Source organism: Microtus oregoni, unplaced genomic scaffold (genome assembly GCF_018167655.1).
Source record: "Microtus oregoni isolate MIOR12 unplaced genomic scaffold, Mior012 000012F_ref0000307, whole genome shotgun sequence".
In the NCBI taxonomy this organism is placed as follows: domain Eukaryota; kingdom Metazoa; phylum Chordata; class Mammalia; order Rodentia; family Cricetidae; genus Microtus; species Microtus oregoni.
In genome coordinates this window covers 3,164,906-3,184,833 of record NW_024543071.1, presented here as the reverse complement: position 1 = coordinate 3,184,833, position 19,928 = coordinate 3,164,906, and the positions used below count along the sequence as shown (strand labels likewise).

General features: G+C 44.8%; 1 protein-coding gene across 2 annotated transcripts in view; it reads left to right on the top strand.

Annotated features, from left to right (window-relative positions):
* Positions 1 to 19,650, top strand: part of Atrnl1 (attractin like 1) — a 561,295-nt gene extending 541,645 nt beyond the window's left edge. For both annotated transcript variants that reach the window (XM_041661191.1, XM_041661190.1), the window contains 2 exons: positions 17,343 to 17,445; positions 18,130 to 19,650. In XM_041661191.1, coding sequence (XP_041517125.1) covers positions 17,343 to 17,445; positions 18,130 to 18,295 — 269 coding nt within the window. In that variant the 3' untranslated portion in view covers positions 18,296 to 19,650. The remainder of the gene's footprint in view (positions 1 to 17,342; positions 17,446 to 18,129) is intronic.
* The last annotated feature ends 278 nt before the right edge of the window (positions 19,651 to 19,928 follow it).

Sequence of the window (19,928 nt, the reverse complement as noted above, 5' to 3'; positions counted from 1 at the left end):
CCACAGAATCAAATCCAGATTTGACTGCCGGAGCTTCTCAGAAGATGGCGTTACAGAGGCTCGGAAGACAGTTTCACAGTTTCCCATAAGGAGACCTTTGAAGAAGGGAAGGGGTTTAGATAACTGTTATTTAGTCAAAAATGTCGAATACTAGCCCTCATACTGCAGGGTTTTTAAAACAGAAGCAAGGAATTAAAGGGGTGGTTTACAATGAGACAGAAGAAGAATGAATGACCAAAATAAAAGAAAAATAATTATTGATAGTCTAAAAGAAATGGATGTAGGTTGTACGTGGAACATATTTTGCTTCTAAAGTTTAAATGTGAATTGAAACGTATTAAAGAATGTAAAGAAATGTGTAGCGCCTTTTCTATGCCATGCCTGTATAAAACAGATACGCAAGAAAAGAAACAGAACAGTGCTCCAGAAACCATCCCTTTCCAAGGAGGCGTGAGGGGGTCCAGGCCACAGGCAGGCACACAGAGCGGCACACCTTTGCTGTGGCTGTCATGTTCCCAGGGTCGCTGTGCTGATGCTGGAGTTCGTCCAGTTCCATTTGCTGAGCTTTGAGACTAATAGGGACTTCCGGGGTTGGCACCGAGTGCGTTACAGGTGACCCCCGTCCACTCAGAATCAACCCAAGAGAAACCCAAGGTCAGAGAACGCCATGTCCTGTGGTGCCCAGTGTTCCGGAGCTGTGCCGGGATAAGGGATTAAATGGCCTCATCTAAATTTGGATTAACCTCAATTTAGCACATTTTTTTTTAACATCTTCCAATATTGTGGAATGAAAGCAGGCTGGGTGATTCAGTGAATAAGTCAGTTTCCTGAAAATCCTGGTCTCCAAAGCTTGGGATGAGAGTGCTGTTCCGCTGCCTTGGAGACAATTGGCTTTCCTAGAGAAGCAGACAGCTCGCCCAGGTGACCCAGCGTGAGGTGCTGTTTCCCTGCCTTGGAGATGGTTGACTTTACTAGAGAAGCAGACAGTTGCCCAGGTGACCCAGCGTGAAATACCTTGGAGTGCAGGTAGCGATGGTGCAAGTCCAGGGCCCACTTGACCAGCGTGTTTTTATCACAGTTACTTTAAATAGATTTGATGAAGACATTATGTAGATTTTCTTAAGCAGATTGGCATTACATTTGGGAAGTGTTTATGTTTTAGAGAAACAGTATGTCCTGTTAGCTAGGAATTGTATGTTTTCATAAGACAGAGTAATGAGTAGCCTGTCCATAGTCCTCTAACTAAATGTCATACACTTGAATGTCTCTAAAAAAAAAAAATAGCACGTTCAAATGTCCCTTCAGATATAATAGGGCAGGGATTTTAATACATGTAAGTAAGCAGGGTCGTCTTCTTCAGTCAGTGATGGCTACCACTAGCAAAAATACTCGACCTGCACTGACCAGATTCTCAAACCAGCATGTGGTGTATAAAAGACTTTAAATTTAAAACTAATAAGAACATAAAGAAGAGTCATGGGATAGGTGTGAGACAGGTAAATTTATTCTGTAGAAGCAGAAGGCTGTAGGATGAAAGGAATTCAGAGTTCTTACCACAAGGACGAGACTTGTGTCTGGAAGGACACAGGGGAGATCCCTTTCTTTCCTTAGGATAGCAAAGTTTGTTCAGCGCAGATGAAAGGAGAACAGGGCTCCCGTGAGCCACACAGTTTACAAATGGCAAAAAGAGTTTCCTTTTTTGTTCTTCTTTTGAGACAAGGTTGCCTATGTAGCATCTGCTGGCCTGGAACTCAGAGATCTACCTGCCTCTGGCTCCTGAGTGCGCCACCACACCTAGCGGATTTTCCATTTCCTACAGAATTTTGTTGCATATGCCTTTATTTAAGGTTTGAAATATTTGTGCAGTAGTGAAATTGTTCTGTGGGCTGATCCCATAATTTAACTTAATAACATCATCATCTAACCTTTATATACATATTATATTATATTATATTATTTATATGCATATTATATTATATATAATGTGTATATGGTATACATCTAGGAATACATGAAAACCGTATATATGTTTCATATCAAAAATCCTCAATTACATTTCTTTCAGAAGTGCCTACGGAAGCATGACCCCTTACTGAGAGCAGGGACGTGCTGTTGCTTTCTCTAGCCTCCTCTGTGCTTTCTTAGCATGAAGATGAAGTGACAGACAGGAGACAGTCTGTGAGTCAGACTGCCTGAGGCAGTGAGAAGCTAAACATCTCAAAGGACCAGCAGCAAATGGGAGGAGTAGTTGGGACCCATTTCTGCTGGTCGCTCACCCAGCTCAGATTCCTCACCAACCTCACACTGTCCTATCAAATGTATCAGCGCAGAGTGAGCGCTGGGAATAACCTTAATGCTGGTTTTAATCTAAAGTTCTACATAAAGCTCTTCGTGCCATGAGTCAGCATCATCTCGGCCCTTTAACTGAACTTTCAAAGCCTTGGAGCAAACAGCAGCAAGGTTCAGTGATTTAGAAGCCAGCCTGCTCTGTGCTTGAACAAGTCTGACTTTGGTGGGAGTGATCCTGCCTCACTCCCTGGCTCTGTGGAGCGCTCGGAAGACCAGAGACTCCTTATACAGAGAATAGCGGAGTTCCTTCCATCTCACACGTCTCTGGTTCCCCAAATGCCCCGTTCTTACCGTTATATCTCACTTTGCTTGATAAGCGTTAAATCAGTATTCTCTCATCCGTGTGTATCTTTGCATGAAAAAGTGAAGAAAACCAAATTTGGGGTTTTTTCATGACTAATGCATTTGTCAAATTCTTTCCAAGAAAATAAAATTATTTTACTGTGTCTTTTTTCATGATTGCATATTAGAGCTGTGTAAACTATTACGGTAAAACTTAGCAGTTATTTTTTTTTCAGAAATTGAAGCTAATTGATTTAATGTTAATAAAAGGAACTACATTAAACACAAGTTTTAATAACTTGGATAGAAAGAAAATCTTAGACTTCCTAAAATATTCCTTACATAAACTTCATGTAAGTTGAACAGAAAGTCATTAAAATGTAATTTTCTATTGCAGATACCATATTAATTACTTTGTGTAATAATCTGAGAAGTCCTTAACAAATGTTTGATTCGGTGCGCTTTGGGAAGGAGAGTCATCTGTTGATCAGTTAACGCTCTCCAACCCAGGGTCTCAGCCTCAGCCTTCTCCCGCATGTCCATTCCCATGGTTTAGCTATTCTGCTAAAAACTAGTAGTAAGACAAACTTTTCTAAATTTGGAAACAATTTTGCTCACATTCATATTGGTAATACCAAATGTAAGTATGTATTTAATAGAATGTTTGGCAACTTTTGAGTCATAGGGCCCAGTCGTGTGTGTGTGTGTGTGTGTGTGTGTGTGTGTGTGTGTGTGTGTGTAGGTGTGTATAATGTGTCTGTGTGTGTGTATGTGTGTGGTGTGTATGTGTGTATGGTATGTCCGTGTGTGTGTGTGTGTGTCTGTGTGTGTCTGTGTGAATGTGTATATGTGTGTGTGGTGTGTGTGTATGTGTCTCTGTGTGTATGTGTGTGGTGTGTATGTGTGTATGGTATGTCCGTGTGTGTCTGTATCTCTGTGTGTGTGAGTGTGTGTGCGTGTGTTTGTGTGTGTGTATGTGTGTATGGTATGTCCGTGTGTGTGCGTGTGTTTGTGTGTATGTTGCGTCCGTGTGTGTGTCTGTGTGTGTGTGTGTATGGTATGTCCGTGTGTGTGCGTGTGTTCGTGTGTGTGTGTATGTTGCGTCCGTGTGTGTGTGTCTGTGTGTGTGGTGTATGTGTGTGTGTGTGTGAGTGTGTATACGTGCATGTCTGTGTGTGTGTGGTATGTGAGTGTGTGTATGTGTGTGGTGTGTGTGTATGTGAGTGTGTGTATGTGTGTGGTGTGTGTGCCTGTGTGTGTGGCGTCTTTATTAAAAGCATAATGTTTTAAGATTACTTTGTGAACTTATCCCACGGCTCGTTTCTCCCACAGTCTGAGGTGGTTTTCAGTCACTATGGTGAGGTAGACACGGCTGTGCCTGCACACTTGTCTTCTTGAACACCGAAAATCTCATCTTTGAACCCTTGTACCAAAGAAGCTGAGGGACTCCAGAACAGTTTCTCTCCCGCTGTGCGTCCTGGTGCCCACTCATTCCCACGAGGGGAAATGGTGGTGTTGGTTTTGACGCATGGCAAACTGTAGCAATGATTTACGTCCATATGAAGATGGAGCAGTAGAGAGAGAGGCTAGGCGCAATGATTTACGTCCATACGAAGATGGAGCAGTAGAGAGAGAGGCTAGGCGCAATGATTTACGTCCATACTGAAGATGGAGCAGTAGAGAGAGAGGCTAGGCGTGGCTAAGCCGACATCTTCACGGGAACTTATAAAGTTACGTGTGATAGTAAATAAGCATTTTTAATATTAAAATTTACAGCGTTTCCTAATCCAAGAGGTTGGATTTCTTGTGTTTCTTTCTGGAAGGTAACCATTTAAACTGAAGAAGACAATCAAACCATAAGGACTTTGACAACTTGTCTTATTTTTGTGGCAGGCCAAAGGCTAATAAATTAATAAAACAGTGAAATTAAAACTGAATTGTAGCCGAAATCTTTTTGGTTCATGTACCTCTGAGCCAGACAGGTTGAAAGAAGGAGGAGTCTGATTAGATCAGGGGGTCCAGTTCCATCCCATCCCGCTTCCTCCGGGCCTGGTCGCCCGGGTATGACCGGAAGAGAAGTGAGCTGGTGGGGGAGGGAAGAGGCTCTTTGGGGTTGATATGTGCCGGAGTTTGCACCCACTTCTTAGTTTCTATCCTGGCTGTATCAGCTCTCTCAAAATGTCAGCAGTGATGAGGCTGCATTATGGGATAATTAATATGAACTTTTATCTCGAAGCTAATTGTGAGTAATACTGGAACAAAACATATGTCCGTATGTTAAAGATGGGAAGCTGAGCAGATTGCTTTTATGTCTAAAAGATACATCTTTCTTTAACTTTTCAGTTCACCTCACTTCTCAAATGCCAGTCGAATATGATAACTATTTGAGAAAGGTTAAGTAACCTGTAAGAGAAACAACATTTGGAGTCGGCGCTGTGGCCCTAAAATCCTTCTGTGGTGTGCAGCGGGATCGTTGCACAGCGAGACGCGGTCCTTTCGTGGAGGGCAGGAGGCCTTCTCTGTACCTGCACTCCGAGGGTCCTTGCACGTCTGGATGCTCTTGGGAACTGTTGCAGAATCTTTTAGCCTGCTGGATCATTGATCAGAATTGGTATTTTTTATCCATCCATCTCATTCTTTCTGGACCAAAGAAATAAAAGCAAGTGGTTTGCTATTTCCCCTCTAGGAAGGTAAACAGGAATGAGCTCTAACTAGACAGATGTAGGGTGATGCTCACAGGACCTGTTTCCGTGCGGGTTACAACGATCCAACTGGTCAGAGGGCCTTTACAGCGGAGTAAAGGCAGAAAAGTGACCGTTGGTACAAGTGAATCATTTTGTTAGCTGTTAAAAATCTCCCGTTTGAATTGTTTTGTAGGAAATTTATAAATACATTTGCAAATAAAAATTTTAGTCTGGCTGGGCAGTGGTGGTGCACGCCTTTAATCCCAGCACTCGGGAGGCAGAGGCAGGAGGATCTCTGTGAGTTCGAGACCAGCCTGGTCTACAAGAGCTAGTTCCAGGACAGGCTCCAAAACCACAGAGAAACCCTGTCTCGAAAAACCAAAAAACAAAAAAATAAATAAACAAATAAAAATTTTAGTCTGCATTTCTCCTACTTTAATATCAGAAAGTTTCTGTTTAAAACTGTGAAGCCAAATGTGATAGTAGTTTCCAAAGTCTGATAGCGCCGTGCGTCGGCTACCTTCCTTTGCTTAGCTGCAGTGCCTCTAAAATGTAATATTAAGTTTTGTTTCTTTGTTAAAATTATTTTGCCCTCTAATTATGGAACACATTTACCATTGAGCTAATGTCAGAGGCAGCTGGGCGGAGAGCTGGAGCCTTGCCCGGTCCTGGGAGCAAGCCTAATTTGAAAACCCCTTCCAGAGTGCAGCTCGGAGCCTCCCGCTCTCATCGACCCTTGATCAGAAGAGCTTTTCTCTACTGACCTGAGAATGTCCCTTTAATCCAATGCCAGCTGAGGCACTTACCAAAGTAGGTAGATGGCATCCAAGGTGAAGCTGCCTCACAGAGAGGGCAGAATCTCCCGACTCTCCCACAAAGGACATTTGGGTGCTCGTCCCTTCCTGGCCAGCCTTCTGTAGTGACACATGCCACCAAGATGCCGCCCTCCGTCCACTGCTTAACTCATCTTATTGACTGCCTGTGAAGGACCCGGCATGAGCAGAGTGCTCTCCTGGAGGAGGCTCGCGAGAGGCTCAGCGTGTTCTGAGCAGCGATCGTGGACCCCAGGCCTGAGAACTCGCTTGATGCCTGGAGATGCCTGGGCATGAGCTCTGGGCAGCGTTTATCTCTCTGGTCATTCCAAAGCCAGGTCCTCTGTGATTTACACGCCTGCGGAGCTAGGAAGGTCCCACCAATGCTGATTCTGCTGACCCTGTGTTACCTCTCGACTCATAGTTGCCCAACACTTTTATTGTTCTCAAAGGCAAAGCAAAAGAAAACAATTGTTTTGTTTTGTTTTGTTTTTTCACAACGAAGGGTCAGCATTTATGGGATACACACACAGGCAGATACTCAAAACCGCTTTGGGGAACGAAAGCCCCATCTCCCATCCTCTGTTAGGATGGAGGTCAGCTAAGCAAGCTGCCGCTCAGGGGTCCTCCTGTGGCCTAACAGGGAGGGTGCACACTGGCTCGTCCTAAACGCTCAGCTAACATCTGAGCCAGGCTCACAAATCTGCTCTGAGAAATGGACTTCCCATCTCTGCTGCTTTCTCCAGCCAAAGAAATTTGTCTACAGACAGCCCAGTCTCTGTTATATTGCCTTTATATTTATATTATAGTTGTCTATAATAACTTTTGGTAAGGTCTGAGTAATTTATAATATTATTAATAGGAAAGTCATGATTCCCCATAACGCTTCCCCTCCTGTTTTATCCAAGTGGCTGTAAGTGAGGATTTGCATAATTTTACTCCAGCCGCTTCCTCCCAGTTTGGTCACAGTCTGAGTTTCAGGTGGAGGCCACAAGTTTACTTTACTAATGGAGTTTGTTAAAATAATATTTTGGCTTTATTTAGATAGCTATGTATTGTGTCATCAATTTCCATATGACATCTTTTAGGACGTTGGCACGGTGTAGTACCATAAGCTTTGTGTCCAGCTAACGGTACCTGCCACCTCCCCAGACCGTTTAGCCTTGATTTGAAGCTGTAGAAGGGTCTGTGATCTAAACCAGTTCAACAGAAAGCATCTGCATTGGCTCCGACTTTTTGCACAAACCTCTGAGAGACGACATGAAAGGCGAAGTGAAGGGACCCTGCAGGGGAACAGGGCCTGTGTAGGATTCCCAGGTTAGTTTACAATATCAGCAGAGTCTCCAGTGATGGCTAGGGGGGAGCCAGTCCTGGGGTTTGGACGCCAAGCCAGTGTGGCAGCAGTTCCTGGTTTTTGTCAATCTTGTGCACACGGCCCCAGCCACTGAAACCTGTTCAGCTGTGATAGGGACCAAGCGATGGGACCAGAAGCTTTCCCCGCTGCCCATCCTGTGCGGGTGAAGTCCGGCTGGTCCTCGGATACCCAGCCGCAGACTTAGGCTCTCAGTTACTTCTCCAGCAGCACAGGCCCGTGGCACACTGCACTTTCCTCTGCAGGATTTATTGACTATTTAAGAGAAACATTGGGACATAGAGTGAACAGTCCTTTTCAATAGATTCCCAATCAAAAGGGGAGGTGGATAAAACTGCACTAAATGTAAAGAATTAGAAAACAAAACTAAAAGAGCAATAAACACCCCCCAGGAAGACTCTGTCAGTCCCCTGACCTTTGACAGCAGGACAACATCTAAGCATAAGCTCAGGACATGCGCAATACTGCCAGCTGGGTCCCGACACAGCTCTGGTCCTTAGCTACAGACCAAATGTTCTAGACAAGTTCCTGGGCCCACCATTCCTCTGACTTCTTAGTGATCCTTGGTTCCTTCTGTTGCCACGTGAGGAGGTGGGGACAATATCTGGAGCCTTGCCAGTGGCCTTCGGAGGAAAACCAGCTGGAGTCATCCACAGAGAGAGCCAGAAGTAACCTTAGCAGCCACGAACTCAAACTTTTTAGAAATATTGTCAGAAACATTCTGAATTGCGAGTCAAGAAAAAAATCAGAAGCCACAAACTCAACTGGAGTAAAATTGCCTTGGAATGTGGGGATCCATGACTGAACACAGAAACGAGACCCGTGGGTTACAACGGCCGCGTGTGGGCTCCTCCTTCCAGGATCCTCCCTCCCTGGTGCTCCTGCCCTCTGCCCTGCCTGCCATCTTCTGTACACTGTTCTCTTCTTTCCACTGCTGTGGCCTCCTGTCCTCCAGCCCCCTGCCAGACCTGCTCTGGCCCAGCCCAGTACAAGGGCCGGACCCGTTCCCCTCTCTGTCCTGTTCCTGCCTGCAGATGCCAGTGCTCAGTGCAACTACGTCTGCTAACGCAAAGGCCAGGGCTGCTTCTCCCCACATTGCCCATCCTGACGTCAACCAGAAGCACTTTCCTGACTCTCTGTGACATGCTCTGATTTTGAACACTACAGCAGCAGTTCGTGTTGCTCCCCATAGCCGCCCCTGAGCTGTTCCCCAGGTCATCACACAGCCTAGCTGGTTCCTCTCAGTCATACTTCTACACAGTGTTGGATACATAGGCATCCGTCCAAGCCAGAAAACCAGGAGTCGGCTCTGGGCCGCTGAGCATTTGTCTCTCGCAATTACCCAGAATACCTACCCTGTGCACCCCATTTCATTCTCATGACTGCGGTTCCTCCCCTGCTCCCGTGTGCCTTCCGTGTCCCTGGAGGACTCAAGTTGTCCTGAATTAATAGCCCATGGGCAACAGCAGCACACCCGGGAGCTCTTGTGTCTTGCCCCAGCTCAGTGCTCTCTGCCTGCCTTATGCCCACCATACTCGCTAATCAACTGGACCTGTACGGTCACTCCTGTTTGCATACATTTATGCAAACATGTGCATACAGTCCTGAGGGCAATGCCTGGATTGGTGCATGCTCTCCATCAATGGTGGCAGAATGGTGTTTTGTGTCTTTGTTGTTGCGGCCCTTATTATCATCGACAGTAATTACGCCTTGGACCATACTGATTTCCCCTCGCTAACAGTGTGTTTTGCTTTTTCTTTTGGCTCAAAATCCTGCCGTGAATGTCTGTATTCAAGCCCCAGATTCCTCTCTTCTCCTGTAAAGTGAACAGAGCTGGGGTCCCACGATCCAGGGCGGGGAGTTCAGGTCCCTGCACCCCACCAGCTGTGTGAACTAACTAGTCATTTACAAACTCTGCCTCATTTTGGCCATCTGTGAAGCCAGGGTAAAAATAGCTCCCTGACCCACTTCAACAGAATGCTCTTGAGGAGCAGCCTAGAGGGTGAATGAAAAGGCGTGTTTTAACTGAGAAGTCGCAAGTTAATCGTTAGTCGGATCTGAAATAACTCAAGCAACATTAATGCAAACAATGCTCTCTCCGTGCGATGCTGGCTGGTGCATTGTTATCAGTGAATTCACCGACTTTCATGTTCCCTAAAGCATCTGCAGCACACACGAGTCACGCACACGCGAGTCACACATGGCCTCACAAACCCTCTCACTGACCTCTCTCCAGCATCAGGAGAATTCACCCTGAGAACTGTGCACAGCATCAACTCACTGTCCTTATAGGTGCTGTCTGTGAGTCTTCCAGTCTGTCTTTCTGTGCGTTATCCCTCTTATCTGGTATTTCAACTCGGAATCACACTTGGTTTTGAATGAATGAATTTGTGAATGAATGAATGAATGAATGAATGCAGCCACAAGACAGCATTATAGTTATGCAGTTCCCACTGTCTTCTCTGTTCCTTCCGATTGCCTTGACACTTTGCATATGAAAGTGAGGGTGATGGTGATGATGATGATGGTGGTGATGGTGATGATGGTGATAATGGTGATATGGTGATGGTGATGATGATGGTGACAGTGGTGATGATGATGGTGACGATGGTAGTGGTGATGGTGATGGTGGTGATGATGGTGATGACTGATATTTCATTTTAAGATAATATGATTATATCATTTCCCCATACACTGCCTCTCTCCAACCCCTATATACCTTTCCTTGCTCCCTTTCAAATTATTCATGTCCTCTTTTAATTGTTGTTGCACGCACATTGCGCAGGTGCTTGTGTGTGTGTGTGTGTGTGTGTGTGTGTGTGTGTGTGTGTGTAAAACCTGTCCAGTCTGTATAATGTCACTTGTACATATGTTTTTCAGTGTTGGTAATTTGGTACTGGAAAACCAATTGTACCCTTCTCTAGGGAGACGATTTCTCCCCCGTCAGCGTTCCCTAGTTGCCTGCAGTTCTTTGTGTGGGGTTGAAGCCTCATGGTCTTTCCCTCATCCACTTGGACTTATCCTCTCTTGTCCGCATTCAGCAGTCATGTTGGTAAGACTGTATGGGTGTAGCTTCTGACATTACCAGGAGACACAGTCTCATAGCAAACTCCCTGATCCTCAGGCCGTTATAACCTTGCCGGTGCTCCTCTTCCAAAATGTTCCCTGTCGTGGGTGCTGACGTGTTTTGTAGATGTATCCGTTGGACTGGGCTCCACAACTTTGCATTTTGGTTGGATGTGATTTTTTGTAATGGTCTCTGTGGCAAAAAGAAGTTTCCTTGATGTGGGGTGAGGACTACCCTTATCTGTGGGGATAAGGACATACTTAGAATGTCCTTAGGTATTATGCCGGGTTGGTAAAGTGGTGGTTGTAGGCTCTCCACCAAGGTCCATGACTTCACTAGCCAGGATAGCTGGCTAGGTTTCCAGTGCCGGGTACGATCTACCTTGCTGAGCAGGTCTTGAGTTCGGTTAGAAAGCTGTTGGTTACTGCCAAGATTCTTGCCACTACTGCACTCTTAGGGTGATCTTGCCATGTTGGCCAGTGTTGTATTCACAAGCATCAGAGCTGTGCAGGACTCTTGGTTGCTTTGTCTTTTGAAAGCTTGCTTGACTCTTCTGGTTCCACAAAAGCTAGTCCTCAGGGAGGCATTGATTCAGATAACTAACAGTTTTGCACTCTTGGGTGGTAGGCACTCGGCACAGTCCTCTGTATACACTCTTCACCATTGGTCAAAAGACTTCATGCTCTTGACGATCAGGTCTCTGACAGCTGTCACTTAGGGTCGAGAGCGGCAGTTCCTGTGGATAGCAGACATTCAAGGAATCCCTCCCAACGAGGTGACTTGCTCTTCAGATAACCTCTTGATGTGTCAGGGTTGGGAGTTTTTGAAGCATTTATAGTTTACTGATGAACTCTGGATAGTACCTTACAGCTTACATAACACTCCCGTGTACATAATTTTATTTAGTTAAGAAACACTAAAATACAATGTCTCTACACAAAGACAAATGCAATATGGCATTGTCACAACATTGCCATTTTTTAGTTTCTCAACTTGTGATAAACACTTTGAAATTAAGGATTACTGGTCTTAAAATGAAGGATTATTCTATATTCAAACTTTTATTTTGTTTGGGGTCTTGGTCTTGTTTGTTTTGACAGAGGATCTTATGTAGACTCGACTGTTCCTCAAACTCACAGTCTTCCACCCTCTGCCCCAAGAGCACTCTACAGAACGGTTGCTTCTGTTGGCTTGAGAAGAGGGAAGTCTCAGCTAAGTTCCAGATTTATTTCCAAGCCCAAAAAACTGATGTGGTAAAGGCTGGGTTTTTAACATGTCATGACTCTAAAAATAAAAATATGTAAAAGAACCAAATAAAATTTCCTACAGTATAATTAAAATTAGAACTGGTGAGAAATGGAGGAAGCCCCGCTTGCTAAGCATCATGGGAATTCACTTCAATGATTTGAGACAGCACATTCCAGGCAAGGAGGGATGATATCATACAAAGCCAAGGACATGCTCAACAGAGTTATAGAATGCTGCATCGGGTGTCATGGGATTAATAGGGTTACATTTTCTATAATTCAAACACTGTGCCTTTAAATGAAATTACACAATATTATCATGTGTTAAAGGCCAAATAACATTTTGTAAACAGAATACAAAGATCACCTGTATTTAAACACTGGCATCTGTGGCGCCCAGTGCTTTTCAGCAGGTGAGGGGAAACATTCCTCTAAGCGCTCAGACAAGCATTACTTACTGATCCATTTGTCATCCCAGCGTCTGGAACACTTGAAGTCTTTCAATTTTTATTCAACAATGTAACCTTTGGAGTTTTGCCTACTAATGACTTCACTTGCGCTAGCCTTCCGACAGATGAATTAAAATGGAAATGCGTCTTTTCTAATTGTGCGTCCTGCCACGGCTCAATGTTGGCAAGTGGAGCCATGCCGAACATGCAGCGGAGGCTGTGTGACAGCAAAGTTTCCCAAAGTCACTTTCTTAATCATGTGACGGATTACGGAGGCTCTGCTCACAAGTGGGTAGCTGTATAGAATCAGAAGGAAAACATTTAAACAGCCCAGCATGGTATTTCCATTTAAATCTGATTACAGTGAAATAAAACTGTAGCCATTAAAGGTTTAGAAGAACTACAAATACAGGCAGTAAAAGAAGACAGATAGTAAATGAGGTAGTAAAGCATTTCAGCGGGGCACACGCGGGGCACAGGCTTTATAGCGCTCATTCCGTCTTCCCAAAGCAGGCTGTGCAATCCGCCGCAGACCCCGCACCCTTCTCTGAACTCCACTTAAACCTGCAATTAACCTTTCACGCCTAATGAAGCTGTTTTCCTGGAAAATTAAAATATATAGAGGTGCTTGCTTTTACACAGACCTGGGAGGAAAGCGCTTCAAAATGAATGACTTTTTCAAGCTTTCTGTTCAATTGGAAATGGTAAGCACCACGTCTGGGCATGACGCCGGAATGCTCTTTCCAAAGCAGGTTCATTTGATGTGCAACATTTATGGCTGGACTTATTAATTGTTCCTGCATGATTGTAAAGAAACACACATCACTGCTTTTATGATGACATTGTGGCTGCCAGAGTCTACTGTTACCACTCCGTTTCCATGGGGAAAACCATGGTTTCACAAACAATAAGGAAACGCCTGACGTGTCTCTGTTTGAAGAAGATGTATTTGCCCGTTAGCTGTTAGATGATCAGCTACTTATGTTCCTTTCTGTTCCAGACAGATTTGCACGTGCTTACAGACAAGCCAGGAAGCAAACGGACTTGAGGTTACTGCCCAGTCTAATCCTGGTCGTTGTTCTCCCCCCTCAGAAAATGACATGGTGACTGTTGGCTCCCAGGACCACGTGTGCCGGACCAAGCCCATTTGTCAAGGGAAATTCTGATGAAAGCGTCCACTTCCTTGACCTTGTCCCCACCTGGGTGACCCAGGGCAACACATTGGAAATGCCGGGGAGTCATGGGAGACGGGGAGACAGGGGGTGGGTTTTCTTACTTACATGGTTTAGACTTGGAATTTAAACAATGTGTCACAGTGCCTGGTGTTTACGAATTAAAAGTACAAAGAGCTAAGGCTTACAGTAAATGTTTGAACCCTAGCATTTTTTATTGAACCTATGGGTGTATATTGATGTGCATTCTACTAGCCCACAGTGCCGGCGCCTCCGTGACATGGTAAATGAAATTCCTTTAGACCGCCAGTCTAAGATAATGAATTGTTCCCACAGCTAATTGTATTGCCTTGATAACAAGGAAGTATCGGAGGCCTAGAGAACACAATAAGTGGATTCCAACAGATGATTGGGGTGACGTTTTGAAAAATGATTCTCTGGAGTGACTGATTTTAACGGAATCAGCACGCACCACTGCGCAGGGTAGCATGGTGTGCTGGCTCCCATGACACATGGCAGAGGGTCAGCCCAGGTAACCCCTAGCAGGGCCCCTCTCAGAACCCATTGCTTTGTTGGTGTGTGCCTCTTTTAAAATGCGGAAAAGAGCAGAGGTTACTCATCTCTGTAGCTCTGTCACCGCCAGTGTGGAAATGAAAACTGGTGAAAGCTGTGCACCTCAAGAGCTTGCTGTTGGGAGGGACTTAGCCACCATCCCTCAGCGCGAGACTTGCCTTCAGGCCTTGGAGTGGGAGTGGGCGAGCTTTCAGAGGATAGGAGGAATGCTGTTATGTCTAGATAGGGGAGTGCTGGGTTACAGGAGCTGTGGATCAGCTGAGGAGAGGTGAGGTTAGGGTGCACGTTTCCTTTCTCTGGTTGTCCTACACTGGAACTGAAGACGTGGCTTATGGGGGCTGCCTGGTTATTCAGTAAGCCATAACTGTTTGGAAAGATGGTCATTCCTGAACTTGGAGAGCTGCCTGCGTTCCTACGGCTTGTTGCTCACTGGCATCCTTGGCTGCTCCTTGTGGCTCATAGGCTGGTGTTCTGAACAGGCAGCTGGTAACAGCCTAAGCTTCTTTAAGGTCTATAGATCCACAGGTCCAGTCTGTCCCTCACAAGGAGCTTGTTAGGGGGTGGAGGAAGATAGCATTCCTCCTTTGAAAGCTACTAAGTTGACTTCTTTTTGTCATTTAATGAAAGCAGAAGGCAGAAGAACAAAGAATGCCCCACCTAAAGCTAGGGATTAAGCCTCCCCACATCCTGTGTCCCTGCCCTGCAGGGAGACCTGGCCTGTTTCAGTTCCTCACCTTTGAAGGCCATAGGATGAAGACTTGGCAACTTCTGGGTTCAGCTGGTGATTATAAACTTTACCCTCTATCAAATAGGAGAAATGCAAAGTCAGAAATAAAGCCCTTACATTTGACGTTCAAGGCGCACAAGCACAAATAACTTTGTCCTTTGTACTGTTCATAATCTCAATTATGAACTCCTGATGGGTCACAAGCCGTGAGATTCCATAAGGGAGTCAAGCTTAACCCTAAAGGAAATGTCATTTAACCTACAACCTATGCACAAGGTAAAGGTGCTCTGAATGTCCGCTAGAACTCTACAGGGTGGACAGCACTCAAATACCACTACCAAGAGGATTTCCAGGTTCCCAGCATGCTTTGTGCTGTTTATAAGAGTTTAAATGGACTTAATTGTTCATTTGCATAGGAAAGCACAAAAAGCTGCCACCTTAAAAGTAAGCCTGATTTTCTATCTTATCATATTAACTAAAATAAGGTTTGCGAATTTTCAGTTCTATGTATTCCCAAGCTTCAGAATCCTGGGGTAAACTGAGAGTATTGTGAGAGACAGTACTTAAATTGGGTTTTGGACGTCATGTACTCCCAGACAAAGACACCATGACAATGGGGAATTAGCAGAGAATGTCCCGTTTTGGCATCTGAAGCTTTTTACTTCACTCCTGGGATAAGGCCCACTGTGAGAGGAATGACATTTGGAGCTACATGGAAATGAAGAAGTATTTTTAAGAGCGCTGGCGTGATTTACTATTCAGACGTAGTAATCATCAAAATCAGTGTTAGTCATTGCTGCCCACAGTAAAGGAGTTGCATATCACTTCCTGCATCTGCCTGTCTCTGGGTAAGTCGGTGCCAGGAGCAAACTAGCGGGAAGTTGTAAATTATCACAGAAGTGTGCCAGGAGGCCCAAGGAAACTTGAGATTTGCTCCATCTGAACTTTAGCATAACCAAGGCTGTGATTTTTTTAAATAAGTCTTCCACATCCATGAAGTAAAGAAATAAAGTATGTATCATGGTAAACCCTACACCACAATCTCTGACACCCCGAGAGGGCATATGTGCATGTCAAAGAGCAAGAACAAGCTTTCCTCAAGTTCCAGCCTGTAGTATCGCTAAAAGATTTCAGGGTGATATTAGCATTCTGAAGGGGACTTTGCCCCTGAAGAGTAAATGTTTGTGGTTGCGACTGGAATTCCTTCTCTGTCTGGCCATGGTTGCTCCTCCACCATCACCTATACTGCCTCCAGATGTCCGTGAGTGTGTACCCTTCCAAACAGATCCTGTCTAGTCATGAGTTCACCTCCTCCCTCTTCCACCCTTCCTCCCTGTGCAGGAAAGCCTGCTCACCTCTCTCCACTGTTCACTGTCTTAAGTGGGGACTTAAGCTTCCGCCCCGGTTCAGCTTCACTCGGGTGGGTGGAAGATTACTGAAATCTATTTTGAGGGAACCCGGTGGCCTCCCCTCTAAGGTCAGGTGACCTTTCTTCCACAGGTCTTCCTTGATCCCATGGTCCTTTCTTGTCATTTCTTTCTGCTTAGAAAGCTGAGTTCTGTTCTTGCAAAATCCTACCTACTTGAAGCTTATGTAGACTAAACTGACCCATGAGAATGGCATGATTCAGTAACATCTCGTGTGGGATAAAACCCAAAGTAAAGATCTTCCTTGAGAAGCAGCGTTGAAGGCGCCCGTGAGGATGAAGGACAGGGTCAACTCACTTCAAAGTCAACGCACCAAGACCTCGGGGCCCTTCAGTCAAGTCTAAAGCTAGGACATGTGTTCTGGCCTTAAAGTAAAGGATGGGAATTTTAGGCAATTTTTTTGTTGTATTCAAGAATTCTAGGACTCTATAGAAGGAAAATAGCCATGCCACCACCCTCAAGTGATAATCGTGTGTCAATCTTCAGCTTTTCCAGAAAATTAACAGTGCTCCAAGCCTCCTTTAAAAGACACATCTAATGAGCTTGTTTATAGAAGCAAAAACCAAATGGTAACCTTGGAGATTCCCAGTCCATCCATAAAATGTTCAAACCCGGAGGCGAGGTGAGCAGTGGTATCCATGGCTGACTGCAGTGTTCCCTCAAGCCCTGACTCAGTTGCTCAGTGTTGTCAGTTAGCTTCTTGTTCTTCTTGTGTGTGTTGTTCAACGCTAGATAATCAGGAAGCTCCTGAGGACTTCATGGCTGAGTGTGTTAACTTTATCCAAAGTCACCCTGACCATTCCAGACTGATGTGAGAAGTCTTTCTGTATGCTGTGAATATGCCTCATTACCATTGGCTAATAAAGAAGCTGCTTTGGCCTATGGCAAGGCAGAATATAGCTAGGTGGAAAATCCAATCAGATACAGGAAAAAAGAAGACAGAGTCAGGGAGACACCAGCAGCTGCCAGAGAAGCTATGTGAGTTAACAAGCCACGAGCCTCATGATAAAATATAAACTAAGTTGTAAAAGCTAGTTAATAATAAGCTAAAACATATGTAAATAATACTAAGCCTCTGAGTGATTTTTTAAAAGTGGCTGCAGGACCAGACAGCATGAGAACCCTCCAGTTACACCAGATATCTGTGTGGACGTCTAAATGCCTTTCTCCTTCCTTTCCAGGCCTTGCTATCGCCAGTGCCCTGATAGACATCTCACAGCAGAAGCCTTCTGATAATAAAGACAAGACCTCTGGAGTCCGCAACCGGAAACACCTCTCCACACGGCAAGGAACTTGTGTCTGATTGGAGATCCCTTCTGTGCTGTGTGCTGGTTTACTTCACAAATGGCTTCCGTTAGAGCTGTTCTGTGGCCTTGGGTTTTACAGATGTTAATGTCCTATGATCCAGGGCCCACGTACAGTTCCCTCTAAGTGGGCAATGTCCCAAGTGGCCAAAGAATGCCAGTGAGTTTTTTAAAAGTAGCAGTATTGATGGTCACAAGTGATAGTCAGTTTTTATGGCTCTCGTAGGCTTAGAGCTAACATAACTTACTATGGAAAGAGATGTATATTGTTTCTTAATGCAGATGGAAATATGTAATTCATATAAACCAACTGTTTATATCCCGAGACTTTAAAGAAAGACATTTTTTAATGCTTGAATGGTACAGTTTTTGCCTCATTAGCAAACGTAGGTCATTTGCATATGAGTAGGAAAGGAAGAGAACATGGCAGCTGAAATTGCTGTTGTCTCTCATGAATATGAAAGCAAGGCTTTTATTTAATAAGCTGTAGGTCATGTGTTTAAATTCTCCACATGACCACGTAGTATCCAGAGTCAACTTGAGACTGCAGCAATCGGACCAGAGAGTTGGTCTGCATGCGTGTGTCACAGGAAGTTGTTAGAATTTCGAGCGTGGGGGACAGAGCACGGAGAAGACTGGCGATCAGTGTCCCCTCCTTCCACAGAGAGCCTCCAGTTCAGCAGCCAGAACAACCATTGGATAACGGAGATTCTGGTCCCAGTGGTGATGCTTCGGTTGCCTGGGCATCATGGCGCGGTGCCAGGCCAGCGTGTTCCTCTGAGTCCTCACTAGAATGTGTCGCTTTCTCCCAGCCTTCTTCTACTCGCTAGATTTTATTTACCTTTTACAAGTATTACAAAATGGACCTCAAAGGTGATGCCTTCCGTGTTCCCTGCTACCAACTCCTTCCTGTAGAATGCAAGCAGACCAGAGTCTGTCCGGCGAGCATCAGCAAGTTCCCCATCCCCAGTACAGTCACACCGGGCTGTGAGGTGTCCAGAGCACAGAAACAAATTCATTTCTGGCCACGTCCAAAACGTCCCTAATGACACAAAGCCCTGAGTAACAATAGAAAGAAGAACACAAAGGCCAGCTCTTGCCTGGAACTGCCATTTGTGTGCTAATACAGACTGGAGTTCACTGATGTTCAGTCTGGAGTGGTCGTGGTTGACTTCAGGGTGACCACAGGAGAGATGCGAACAAGATCCCAAAGCTGTTGCACACGCTGTACTTTTGTTTAACATGGGAGTCGTTGTGTCTATCCACGTTAAGTACTGTAGACACACTTTTCATGTTCTTTGGAATATTGGGAGGCAATGAAACTTTACAATTAATGCCTAGTTACTTGCATGCCATGGTTGTACAGTAGCAGAATATGACCCTATTGCAATATCAAATATTTATTTCAAATTCCATGTATACATAGCTTAATTTGATGAGAATCAAGTGTAATATGTAAGATAAATGACCACAGAATATGTAGCTGCATCTTATAAAACATAGTTAGGTGGAATCTAACCATGGTTGTCTTATTTTGATAATTAGCCTTTGGAATATAGAATATATTCTTTACGTTGGCATGATAATTTTACTCTATTTTCCATGCACCCCAAATCAAATGAATTTGTAGAATAGTTTTAGTAATTTTCTCTACAGCCTGTGGGGTTTGGGTGGGAGAGGGAGGGTTGGTCATTGGTACTTCCCAGAGCATTTTCTCCCAGAAAACCAGTTGAGCTGAATTTGTAAATGTCTCCTAAAAGCAATCAAATAATTTTATCAACTTCTGTTGGACACTTTACATGTTCATTTTTTCCCATGAAATAATAAATTGGCCAAGCTGGGTCATTACAAAGATCTAGTCATTTGGAAATGAAGCAGTTGCTCATTCTATTTAATCCGCAGCAGCTGTCACTAGAGAAAGCCGGGACAGGGAAAGTGAAGCGCACCAGACCTGTGCGCCCCTTGCAGCTTCCAGCGGTCAGCTCCAGTGTGGAGGAGCTGTCCAGCCTCACCCACCACCAACCCCACACGGTTCTTAAAACTTGCAAATTTGAATTTTAGAGACTTCGGGAATTTAATGCAATGTCACACCCTACCGTTAACTCTGTGGCCAAATTATGCAATGTATCCTCAGCGTATAAACCTTTTGCTGGAAATAAAATTCTTCACCCCGCGGTGAAGTGAACCAAAGGCATCACTGTTCTCTGTAGTCTGCTCGCCCCACCACAACTCCAGAGCGCATTACATGCAAACGCTTCGCTTTGTGCAGATTCTGTCTGAGAAGACAAGAGTTCAGACGGCTCTCAGCACCTCAGCCTAGAATGGCTTGAGGAACCCTCATCGTGTAAGGGATGTCTCTGCTAAGTGTGAGTGTTTTCAGTACACTTGAATGAAGTTTATACATTGAACTTGGGAACACTATCTGGGTAACTCTAGAAAAATCCTGGTGAAAACACAGTATGC